We start from the raw sequence: 12,599 nt of genomic DNA, 5'->3' as shown, positions 1-12,599 counted from the left end.
AACTGCTGCACGAGGTTACAAGGATAGTGAGGGATGTAGGTGCTGGAGAGAGCTACAGAGATAGGGAGAAGTGTGATTGTAGGTGGAAGTTACAGAGATAGGTTGGAGTACTGGGGCTAGAGGAGGCTACAGAGATGGGGGTTGGGTTGTAGATACTGGAGGAGGTTACAGAGATAGGGAGGAGTGTTGGGGTTGGTGGAGGTTACAGATGTAGGGAAGGATGTGGATGCTGGAGAAGGTTACATTGATAGTCAAAGGTATTGGTGCTGGTGGAGAATACAGAGACAGCAGGTATAAGTGCTGGATCAAGTGTTAGAGGAAGGGAGAGGAACAGAGGCTGGTAAAGATTGCAGACATAAGTCAGAGTGTTGGGCTGAAAAAGGTTACATAGATAGAGATGAGTGTAGGTGCTGGAGGAGATTGCAGAGAGAAGGAGGGGTGAAGAGACTGGAGCTTGTTATACACAGACAGTATTGTAAGTGCTGGAGAAGATCACTAAGAGGTTGGATTGTAGGGGCTGGAGGAAATTATGTAACAGTTTGGAGCACAGAAGCAAGGAGGATACAAAGATATGGAGGGATATACTGGCTGTAAAAGATTATAATGATAGCGAGGCATATATGTAGGGGCTGGAGGGGATTACACAGATAGGGGTGGATGTAGTTGCAAGAGGAGGTTACAAACAGCTCAGAGCATAGGAACTCGAGGAGGTTTGATAAGTTGGAGTGTAGGGGCGAGGGGTGCATGGAGGGTACGAGGGGCTGGGGCTATTACAATGATAAGGTGGTATATAGGTCTGAAGGTTACAGATATGGAGGTGTGTAGGGGCAGCAGGAGCGTGACAGAGGCTGCAGAGAGATGAGAGAGATAGGGAGAGCTGCAGGTGTGGGGGAAGGTAACAGAAATAGGAAAAGGGATGGGGGCTGGAAGTAGTTAGAGGTTGGAGGAGGTGTGTTTGGGCTGGAGGAGTATTCTAAGATATGGAAGGGTCGTAACTGGTCCTAATTTGCAGCTTCCTCATTGAGCAGCTTCTTGCAGCCTTTGGTGATCACTAGTGAGTGGACTATTTCTCAGGATTAACTCCACACCTTTCAATTTGTCTTCTTTCTATCAATGGTCAGTATCAACCTGCCATCAATCCATCGTGACAAATGTCCAATGACTTGAGATGGTGTTAAACCATCTCTTCCTTTTGGATTATTTTGCTTCCTTTTTCATTGACCTGATTATTGCTACTAGATCCTCTTGACTTTGACATGTGCTTGGAGCATTTATTTTGATATTTGCTCCCACACCCTGTCCCTGATCTTAGCCTACAGAGAAATTCCTCTCTGACTGGTTATGCTGATCGAAATGTGTTCAGGATATCACTCTGGCCCCAATCAGACCTTGCTTCCTGAGATAATTGCTTTACTTCTGTCCTGCTGACACCACTTGAATGCCATGTCTTTGATTCTGATCTCCATTGTCTGCCATGAGGAGAGAGGTGGGGTGGATGGGAATGCATCAGCTTCCTTTCTGTGGGGGAAGATCTCTGAGGGCATGACCTCCCTTGAAGACATCTATTCAATGTCCTGTCTATGGAGGGCACAGCCACATTGTTATTTCCCCACACTGGGTTAGTTGGGGGTGGAAAAAACCACATCACTTGAGGAATGAAGAGGACCTTAAAAGGAAGCAATTTGTAAAGGATCGGCTTCGAAGGGCACTGATCATCCTCTAAGCCTTCTCCACGCAGTGGGACTGAGGGTGAGGAGGCTGCAGGGAATCAGACACTTTAACGATGAGGGACAGAAATGATGAAAGTGAGCTTTACCCATGAGCGCCATATTACTGCTTGATCCAAATATGATGGGCATTGCATCTGAACAGCCAGAGCATCAATCAGGAGCAAGCAGGGTCCAAATCCAGCTCAGCTTCGTGGTTGGGTCTAGCGCTGGTGCCCATGAAGAACACTCACTTTCATCAAATTATCTTGGATGGGCCAATGGGCTGAGAAGTGGCAGATAGAGTTTAATTCAGATAACTGAGAGGTGCTGCATTTTGGGAAAGCAAACCTTAGCAGGACTTATACACTTAACGGTAATATCCTGGGGAGTGTTGCTGAACAAAGAGACCTTGAAGTGCAAGTTCATAGCTCCTTGAAAGTGGAGTCGCAGGTAGGTAGGATAGTGAAGAAGGCGTTTGGTATGCTTTCTTTTACTGGTCAGAATACCGAGTACAGGAGTTGGGAGGTCACGTTGCGGCTGTACAGGACATTGGTTGGAATATTGCGTGCAATTCTGGTCTCCTTCCTATTGGAAAGATGTTGTGAAACTTGAAAGGGTTCAGAAAAGACTTACAAGGATATTGCCAGGGTTGGAGGATTTGAGCTATATGGAGAGGCTGAACAGGCTCGGGCTGTTTTCCCTGGAGCGGAAGCTGAGGGGTGACCTTATAGAGGTTTACAAAATTATGAGGGGCATGGATAGGATAAATAGACAAAGTCTTTTCCCTGGGTTTGGGGAGTCAAGAATGAGTAAGCATAGGTTTAGGGTGAGAGGGGAAAGATATAAAAGAGACCTAAGGGGCAACTTTTTCACACAGAGGGTGGTACGTGTATGGAATGAGTTGCCAGAGGAAGTGGTAGAGGCTGGTACAATTGCAACATTTAAGAGGCATTTGGATGGGTATATGAATAGGAAGGGTTTGGAGGGATATGGGCCGGGTGCTGGCAGGTGGGTTTAGATTGGGTTCGGATAGCTGGTCGGCATGAAGGGGTTGGACCGAAGGGTCTGTTTCCGTGCTGTACATCTCTATGACTCTATGGACTAAGACCATTCAGCCCATTTGCCTATAGTGTCTAACTGATCACTATAAAAGGCCAAGGACTTCCTGCAAAATGTTATTGGGGGTTGAGGGATGGAGTTTGAGTGAATCGATTCAGGGGAAACAAAACTTGGCTCCTACTCTGACACTTTGCCAAACGAAAAGCATGGATAAAGAAAGAGGACAACCTGTACATGTAGAGGAAGGGTCAGCAAAACAAAGGAGAACATGGAGAGATTAACTGAGAAGAGAAACAACAGTCCAGCGAGTGAGGAGGACTTGTAACATTAAATTTATATACTACCTTTTGAAGCCCATGGAACTAAAGAGGCAGCGATTGTATAGATACAATATTTGCTAAGGGTCATGCTCATCCAATATGTGACTTTAGTCACACAGTAACATGGTCAACTCTTAACCGACATCAGCAGTGGCTTAAGCAAGACACTCAGTTGTACAAGGGCAACTAGAAATGGGCAATAAATACTGCATTGCCACTGACACCCACAATTCAAGAACTAGTTTTCCAAAAATATCTCCTACACACAATTATTTGGTGATAATTTTCATATAAACAGTCAATTCTTGCACTTGCAGAAGACAGGGCAATAGGTAACAACCCACACTGAGAATATCTCACCTTAATGTCTTTCAGTACAAGTCCTTCCAGGCCCTCTTGAATAACTCGGTTGATCATCTCTCTCAAATCAGAGGCCCTCTACCAAAACAGGATAGAAGATTTTTTTTTCTTAGAAGAGTCAGAGGAATGTATACATGTTTTATCAAATGGACTGATTAGCTACAGAATTGGTCACGAGCAATTTTTAGATAAACGAAGAAACAACCTTGGTTTCTATTTTCTGTTACTATCTTGTAATCAAGACAACCAACTTCAAAAGCTTGATGTAGGTAGAGCAGCAGAAATTCAAGTTTGAATAGTAACAGTTCTGGGGCAAAAAAACTTGCATTTATCTAATACATTTCTGGTAGCAACAGTGAGTGACAAATTGGGGCTATTAGAGCATTGGGAAGGGTGACCAAAAGCTTTCATCATAGCGGTGGGTTTTACAGAGGGTAAAGGGGGATAGAGTGAGCAATGCTCCCTCAAAGCTGCATTTATGTATTCTTTTCAGCAAATATCGTGATGATTCACATTAAATGTGTAAGCTGGGATGTGTATGATGTCTGACAGATTACAAACCTTTGTATGTTGAGAGAAACCTCACTGCAGCCCATTGTACCACTGATAGGTATACACTAGCAGAAGCAGCTGAAGTGGACAGCATTTAGTGACTAGGTTTTGTCAAAGTATCAGGAAAACAAAATGACTACCAATGTAAGAACACAAAGAAAGAAGGAATAATGGACAGGTATAACCTGCTCACTGTTTCAATATATGTCAGCAGGTACAAAGATTATGAGCTGATATTATGAAATTTCACCATTGGCACAGACACTATGAAATGGAATCGCAGATTAGGAACTCAGGAAAGAATGCAATTATTGGAGAGAAAGCTTCTGTGATATGTACAGTGCCTGACCCAAATCATGTATACGTCTACATTGAAAGCACTACATCTCCTTCCTCATTGAATCACCTTTTCCAGATCTGTGTGTGTCCTGTTTATTGACTAACTCCCGGTTTAAAAAATGCTTCGAACAAGTCGACGTTACCCTCACATTCAGTCATGGTTACTGCAACATTGAGAGGCATTTGTATAAAGTTTCATTCAAAATGGGACTATACTTACGGTCACATGCTTCATCTCGGAAAACATGATCCGATTGGGGATTTCAACCATGTTGTCATGAAGGAATTGCTTTCGTTCACTGATTGGTCTATAAGGATATTAATAACATCTCTGTGACTTTTCTGAATGCGAGTGCACATAAAGAAAGCCATTAGGTCAGTCTAACTCAACCTTCCATCGCAACCCGCACTTCGAACAAGACATTAGAAGCTATTGAGCCACTATATTTTAAGATAGAAACTTAAATTTCCAAGTTGACCAAGAGAATATATTAAGATATTCAAGCCTTTCCTAGTCTGCAGCAATACTAAGAATATGTGCTAGTATTCCCAAGGCTAGTGATCAGAGAAAACTATTGTTTTGTTTTAGGAATACATCTTTGAATACTTGGTCAATTTATTTTTGGGATTGTGGCTTTGAAAACATGACAGTCAGAACAGTCAGTCTTAGCTGCACAACATAAAATCATTTAACTACAATTAAATAATCTCCAATGTCTGTTAAGATCCAGGATCATTAGGAATTTCAGCTGGATGCTGGTTTGATAGAAATGTACAGACCTGTTCATGAGGCTGACGCCATTGAAATAAATGCAGTCGAAGACAAAAAGGCAAACATTAGCATCCTTGAAAGCAGCTTTCTGGAAGAGAAGAAAATTGAATTCAAATGGTTTCATGCATATAATTCTAGCTCTACTAATTGCTAAAGTATCCAAAAAGAAAAAGAGCATTCCAAACTACATCCCTCAGAATAAAGGCACAGACTTTAAGTGGAGTACAATTTCACTGTCAGCAGTGGTAAATACCTCAACCAAATGGCCATTTTCCACTTGAACCTATACATTTCCAGCAAACAAACAACAGGATGCATCTTAGATGGGCTAAATCCATTCAAGTGCATGCATTCGATAATGATCAGGACTGAGCACCTCATCTGGAATTCCTTCCAGCTAACCCGAGGAGCTACTGCTATAGAGGATTGTAGGCCTGGAGGAGATTACACAGATAGGACTTATAAACAAGGATAATAATTTTGAAATCAAGACATTACTTGACAGGAGGAAGGGGATAGGGAAGGAAGGGGGGGAAAGGGAGAAGGTGGGGGGGGGGGCCAAGAGAAAGAGGGGGCAAACGAGAGAAGGGGGGGCAAACGAGAGAAGGGGGGGAAAGAGAGGGGAGAATGAAGTGGTGGGGGGGTGGCAAAAGAGAGAGACAGACAGACAGACAGACAGACAGACAGACAGACAGACAGACAGACAGACAATGATAAGTAAAGATGAGGTGAACTGCATTTCTTGACCAAAGTAGCACAACCACAGATGAACTGGTCCTTGGCCCTGCTGTCCTGGCATCTATCCAAGATATTGCTTCGACACAAAGTTGTTTACCTTCTCAAATTGTCCAAAGTAAAATACTTTCAGGTACAGAAGTTTTGGTTTCATTATTCTGAGTCATTATAAAATGATGTTTCATTCTCTACAGCCAACATCTCTCTTCAAATACAGGCTGTCTCTGAGTTAAGAACGGGTTCACTTCCAGAGTATGTTCATAAATTGATTTGTATACAAGTTGGAACACAACATAAAGGAGATTTTAGTAAGTATGAGTATACACTTGCATGTCAAATGCTTAAAGTTAATCATAAAATGGGATCTTGCTCGTAGGTAACAGCATTTATAAGTCAGATGTTTGTAAATTGGGGACCTCTTATAATAGAGTAAAAGTTTTGAATATTGCATCTTTAAGTTTTGAGGTTTAAAAATCTCTCCTCCAAAAGCTTTGAGTTAAACACCACGTGTCGACAAGTTGACCATCAGGTTTCAAATGTGACTGCTGGAATGTACGCAGTTTGCCGAACTCAGCCGGTGTGAGAGTAGAGGTGGTGATCATTGACCTCACCAGCTAGGGTTTGAGAAGTGTTGGAGAGAAACCACCCAATCGTCTTGAGTGCTCATTCATGACATTATGCTAAAAAAGATCAGTTGCAATCAAATAGCCCTCCATGATCAGTGAGTGAGTTCGTCAACAAAGAAATGGTTATTTGGGAGTCAGGCAACTCAGTTGGCAGGATGGCTAGTTTCCAATGCAGAGTGAAGCCAATAGTGTGGGTTCATTTCCCTGATTGGTGAAGGTCCCACCTTCTCAACCTTGCCTGAGGCATGGTGACCCTCAGATTAAATCACTATCAGTCAACTCTCTAACGAGAGAGCAGCCCTGTAGTGCTCTTCGACTTCACAGACTACCACTTGTCAAGAGTATGGACTAAACTCAGAAATCACATCCCACCACAAGTTAATATTTTAATTAGAGGCAGAAACAAATGGCAAGAATTGTTCTTAAAGATTTCCAATTCGTGCACAGGAAAGCTGAAATTCAATTATTTAACTGCAGGCCTCAAACACCTCTGAATAACAGGCATGGGATCATCACAAAATATTAGGGAAACACATTAAACCTGGATCCTTCAATCACATTACCTTATGGACACCCAGTGTTCCAAAAGGGAGTGGTTTTCCACTCTGTGTATCAATCAGCAGCACTTCAGAATCCAAAATCATGCTGTCACCTCCGACGAAAGCTTTGGGGATAAAATCTCTAAAATGGGCAACCTGGAAGAAAAGAAACACATGAAAAAGACAAAATTGTTTTTGCAACAATGCAAGTCTGCCGAATCGGTCCACCTTTGTCAAACCAGAACTCCGGAATTTATATTGTGTTATCGACTTGATTTAGTCAGTTGGGCAGAAGTTCAAGTCTCATTCCAGCTGAGCACAAAGTAGATTGACCTGAATTTGTGCAGATGCCAGTTTATTTTTACTCATTAGTAAGAATTAGAAATTTTTGAAATTGTAAGATGACCAGCAAAATAAACCAAATATCAAAATAATAATTGTTGATATCAAATTTATTCCAATCCCATCCATTCCTGATGGAACTTCATCTGTTCAACAATAAATATGAGAGAGGACAACCATATGATTTATTAATAAACCACATAAACTTAACTAAACAAGTTCAGGGGCAGAGGGCCCTGCCAATTTGTTCAGTAATCCCAACTTTGATCTATTTTCATGATGTAGTTAATCCCAGTTAGTTTACTACTGACTGTAAGAAACATGATTGAATCATAGAATCCTTACAGTGTGAAAGCAGGCAGTTCAGCCCATTAAGTCCACACGCACTCTCTGAATAGCACCTCACCCAAATCCACCCCACTACCTGATCCCTGTAACCCTGCAATCCCCATGGCTAATCCACCTAGCCTTCACATCCCTGGACAGTATGGGCAATTTAGCATGGCTAATCCACCTACCCCGCACATCTTTGGACTGTGGGAGGAAACTGGAGCACCCCAATGAAACCCATGCAGACATGGGGAGAATGTGCATACTCCACACACAGACAGTCAACTGAGGCTGGAATAGGTCCCAGGTATTGTGAGACAGCAGTGCTAACCACTGAGCCACCATGCCGCCCCAAGTGAAGCAAGTCAAAGGAAGGTTAGCTCAACATGTATAGAGGGAGGTGGTTTCCTCAAATTAAATCTATACAAGTGGATAGATTAAACCAAGAGTTTTCATGATCACAATGGTTGCTAGGATAAGACTGACCTCCACAGTATACTATTACATTTAGCAAGGAGATGAAACGAATACAAAAATAGTCAATAGAAAAGTGAGTTAGAAAGAAAAAAGAACACCAAGTGAGGTAACTGAGAATACACAGATGCTCTTGGATATCCCTGGTCCAGGTGAGATATTTTCATACAAAATAAAAGTTGCTGTTAGAATATAACACAAAATAAAACATCAAAAAGGTTCCTCACAGAGACATTACAAAACAAAACAAATTAGTAAGATGACCAAACACTTAGTCAAACACTTACATTTTAAGAAGTGCATTAAAAGGAGGGAAGTTAGGTAAAGCTGGTGAGGGGTTTATGAAGGCAATTCCTGAGCTTTTGGTCTAGCTGGCTAGGGCAACAGAATCAAAGGAAAAAGATTTTTGAAGATTGTGGAAGTAAAGTTTATTAGAAATCGGAAGGAGCAAGGTCACAGAGATTTGAAAGCTAGGAAGAAAAATCGAGCATCCTCTTAATCAGGAGCCAGTGTAGCTCAGTGAGCACATGGGCCGAGGGTTGGAGGGGTGTAGCAGCGAATGGCACTTGTTGAGTTAGTAAATAAGAACCTAGTCTTTTAATAACCTTGTGTTTAGGGAGAGTAGAATCAGCCTGGCCAGCCAGATGTGCTTTATAAAAGCAAAGCCTGGAGGTGAACAAATGCAGAGAATCTGAAGCAGGCATAAAAACAGGCAGCCTTGTCATTAGCAATACCTGACTGACAGCTCACCTCAGGTTAAAAAAAAACAAGTTTGAACAGTCTGGTTTAGCATCAGAACAGCTGTCAGGAAGAGAGAGATGGAGTCGGTCAATGGGGAGTGATGTTTGTCATGGGGATCAAAAACAACAATTTCAGTCACCCAATATTTCATTGGTGGAAATTTTTATTCACCTAGAAATGCAGTCTGATAATTTAGGGACAATAGAGAGGATCGAGAAAGGTGGTAGTGAGTTAAATCTGAACATTTTGTCAGCATCTGTGTGAAAGGTGACAGTCATTTTACACAAAGTCACTGCAGAATGAGAAGTAGAAAAGAGCTGATAAAAATAGATCCTAGGAACATCGGAGGAAAAGCTGCAAGTTTGGGAACAGAAGCCACTGAATGGGGTAGGTCATGCGGGCTCTCGATCCTGCTTCACCATTCAATGAAATCATAACTGATCTGATTATCATCTCAAATCCGCATTGTTGTCCTCCCATTCACCTTTCAATTCTTTAAGAAGAATCAACCTGCCTCTGACTTAAAATATTCAAGGACTCTGCTTCCATGACGTTTTCACAAAGAAAGAGAGTTCCAAAGACTCATGACCCGCAGATTTTAAAATAATATTGAATCTCTATTTTAAATGGGTGGCCTCTAACGTTTAAACAGAGATTCCTAGCTGCAAGTTTGCCCAAAAGAGGGAATATCCTCTCCACATCTGCCCTGTCAAGGCCCTTTCAGGACTTTGTATTTCAATCAAGTCACTTTTATGTTCTAAACTCCAACAGATACAATCCCTAGCCTGTCCAACCTTTCCTCAAACAACTTGCCCATTCCAGGTGTTAGTCTAGCAAACCTTCTCTGAATTGCCTCCAGTGTATTTACATCCTAAACTGGAAAAAGCTGATATGATTGGCTCCGTCACAGATTGATGAAGGTAGACAAGCAGGAGGCTGGAAGAACACAGCAAGCCAGGCAGCATCAGGAGGTGGAGAAGTCGACGTGTTGGGTATAACTTTTCTTCAGGATTTTCTTCAGTTCCTGCTTGTCTATTTTGGATTACAGTGTTTGCAGGTCTATCAAAGATTGTTGAAAGCTGAGAAGCTTGTGCAGGGATAATCTGTCTATCACAGTCACATAAGGATGCCAAATATGACTTTGATCGAGCTGTTTCAGTACTATAGCAGAGACAGAAACCTAATCGGAGAGTTCAAACATGGAATTTCAGGAAAGATGTGCATAAAATTGGGATAGAATCATTCAAGATCTTTGGAGAGGAAAGAGAGATCAGAGGGAGCAACAATTTGCAAGGAGGGAAAGGTGAATGGAAACAGATTTCAGAAGAATGAAAACTTGTTCCTTTAGCAAGAGGAAGGAGTTACTCACTTTATGTGGCAACACAGGTTTCAGGCTTCTGCTGTAGTACTGGAAGGTGTCCCCATTTTTATGTACTTGAACTCTCTCTCCATCATACTTGATCTCTGCATACATTCCGTTTGGGCATTTCTTCATGGCATATTCAATTGATTTGCAAGCTTCTGCCTGAAGTGCGAAAACAAGATTAGACTTTTTTTCCCCCCAATTTGCAGAGAAATTTAAAAAATCAATTTACAGTTACAATATGAAGTACCCTCTCATAGGACACTTGTCAAAATTAAACATTTTTGGTCAGGTTTATTTTACACAATGCAATAGGTTAATCATGTTCTCGTCAAAGAGCAACATGTGCTCCAGGTAACCTTGTTTAGGTTTAGTCACCTGCTGTGAGGTTACAGTTCAGGCCCTAATTTTCCTTGAAAAAGAGATGATGAGCCACCTTCTGAACTTTCTAGATAATTCAAATGGCAGTTCAGAGTTAACCACATTGTTAAAGGCTATATGTAGCTTGGACCCTGCAAAGAGTGTAGACTATCTTCCCTCAAGAAGATCAGTAAACCATTTGGATTATTTTGAGAACTTGTGAGTTACATGGCTACGTTGACAGGTACTAGTTGATTTTCCTCTGAATTAGTTCTTTAAATTAAATCGCGTACCTATAATAGTCTCTCAACTTCTGATACCAACATAACCCAATATAAAATTCAACTTGACTATCTCTCATCTGGATTAGTGTGTTCTGGCATGAAAACAAAAGTTTAAGCCCACAACTTACTCCACTTACCACAGCCTGGTGTTTAATTTAGAATGTCTGTGCGTGCCTTTAACTGTATTTAATACTGGTTTCATGTTCATATAGAATGGCCAGTTTGGAGATGAAAAGAAAGTGGACCCTTACCAGCATAGGCTGCACGGGGGTTAGAAGGTTGGCCTTGATGCTAAGAATCTTCTTCAAACCTGGCACTTGTTCAGATTCCTGTTGATTCTGGAGGACACGGTTAACCACATCTTGCAAATTACGTGAAGCTTTGAATGCATCATAAGCATTGGGGTCAAGGGCATCCAGCCTAAGTGAAATCAGTGGGAAAAGGTACATACATTCTAGTTAGCAACATAAAAGAATGGCCAGTGAAATTCATGCATTTCATGAACATACCAATCAGGGAGAGCTAGTTATATGAAAATTGATGACATTTGGAAATACGGCCCACGAATAAGTTAGATTGAAACACTGCAATACAATTCCAAATTTTGAACACTTCTCTTAAGTACAATCCAGAATTTGCTGTACAATTACAGAAAATAAGGTCCTGGAAAAATGGGTGAGGCCACAATTAAGGCATTGACTCAAACCATAGTAGCAATAGAACCTGGTTCCCAGGTAGGTGAGAAGCTTGGGGCTGTGAACAAGATGGGGAGAAGCCATGAGATTTCTAAATGTTGTTTTCATTTTTAGAAGGGGCAGATGGGATGACAATTGGTTACCGAAGACCTGTAGAAAAAGGAAGCATATAAAACTGTAAATTGGCCAAAAGAAGCAGAATGAAACATGGCTAAACAGCCAATGCCAGCCACAAACTGAAGGGAATTAACAGTTTGAATAGTGTCCAGGCATTTTCCAATGACTAAAGATGGCAAAAACAATGCACTTAGGAAATAGTATTGCAATACAGCTGGGAAAACGGAAAGCATCAATGTATCAAAGCAAAACCATACTGGTGGATGAAAATGATGTTGCAAGAACGGAATGCCAATTGTTTAGTAATAATGAAAACACATTGCTAAATTGCTTTAGCAAGATTGAAAAGTACAATTTTTCCAAAGTTCAAGGGAATGGATGTTTCAAAGCCATTTATGAAAAGCAACAAGATAACATGAACATCTGTTAACAAAGCTAAAATCCAGATGCCTGACAGCAACCAGTATGTGATTAGGCACTACAGGAAGTGTATATAAAGCTTGTGAAGAAACCCATTTAATATGATGGGAACTTGAAGTATAGAATATATTAAAATCTTTTCAACATTAGGAGACAACAAAAAACTAACATCTCTTGCCGAAATTGAAAATGAATCCCTGGAGGAACAAAGTTCTCTGTTTAGCACAGCAATTACCAAGGTCAAACTCCTCATAACTACACTGATACCAGCCACAGTTAGTAGCATTATTTTCCACATTCTCATATAATCAATTCTAGATTAGCGTAGCATCTTCGCAGCACAATTACACAGATACATCTTGAAATCGATCAGCTATATGGTCTCTCAGTTCAGGAATGATATACAGAAGGGAAATGACAATTCAAATAAAAAAAAGATGCACAATTAAATGAAAAGGTACA

General features: G+C 41.2%; 1 protein-coding gene across 3 annotated transcripts in view; it reads right to left on the bottom strand.

Annotated features, from left to right (window-relative positions):
* The window catches only part of lig3 (ligase III, DNA, ATP-dependent), a 69,003-nt gene that overhangs the window by 32,182 nt on the left and 24,222 nt on the right, over positions 1-12,599 (bottom strand). For all 3 annotated transcript variants that reach the window (XM_043718725.2, XM_087977492.1, XM_087977491.1), the window contains 6 exons: positions 11,157-11,325; positions 10,268-10,423; positions 7,036-7,167; positions 5,120-5,199; positions 4,560-4,647; positions 3,449-3,526 (listed from right to left, as the gene is read on the bottom strand). In XM_043718725.2, coding sequence (XP_043574660.2) covers positions 3,449-3,526; positions 4,560-4,647; positions 5,120-5,199; positions 7,036-7,167; positions 10,268-10,423; positions 11,157-11,325 — 703 coding nt within the window. The remainder of the gene's footprint in view (positions 1-3,448; positions 3,527-4,559; positions 4,648-5,119; positions 5,200-7,035; positions 7,168-10,267; positions 10,424-11,156; positions 11,326-12,599) is intronic.

The sequence above is a fragment of the Chiloscyllium plagiosum genome, unplaced genomic scaffold, assembly GCF_037043375.1.
Source record: "Chiloscyllium plagiosum isolate Xiang-an unplaced genomic scaffold, Cpla_swu_hap1 HiC_scaffold_31, whole genome shotgun sequence".
In the NCBI taxonomy this organism is placed as follows: Eukaryota; Metazoa; Chordata; class Chondrichthyes; order Orectolobiformes; family Hemiscylliidae; genus Chiloscyllium; species Chiloscyllium plagiosum.
The sequence above is the reverse complement of the archived record's forward strand: the minus strand, read 5'-3'. Positions and strand labels throughout refer to the sequence as shown.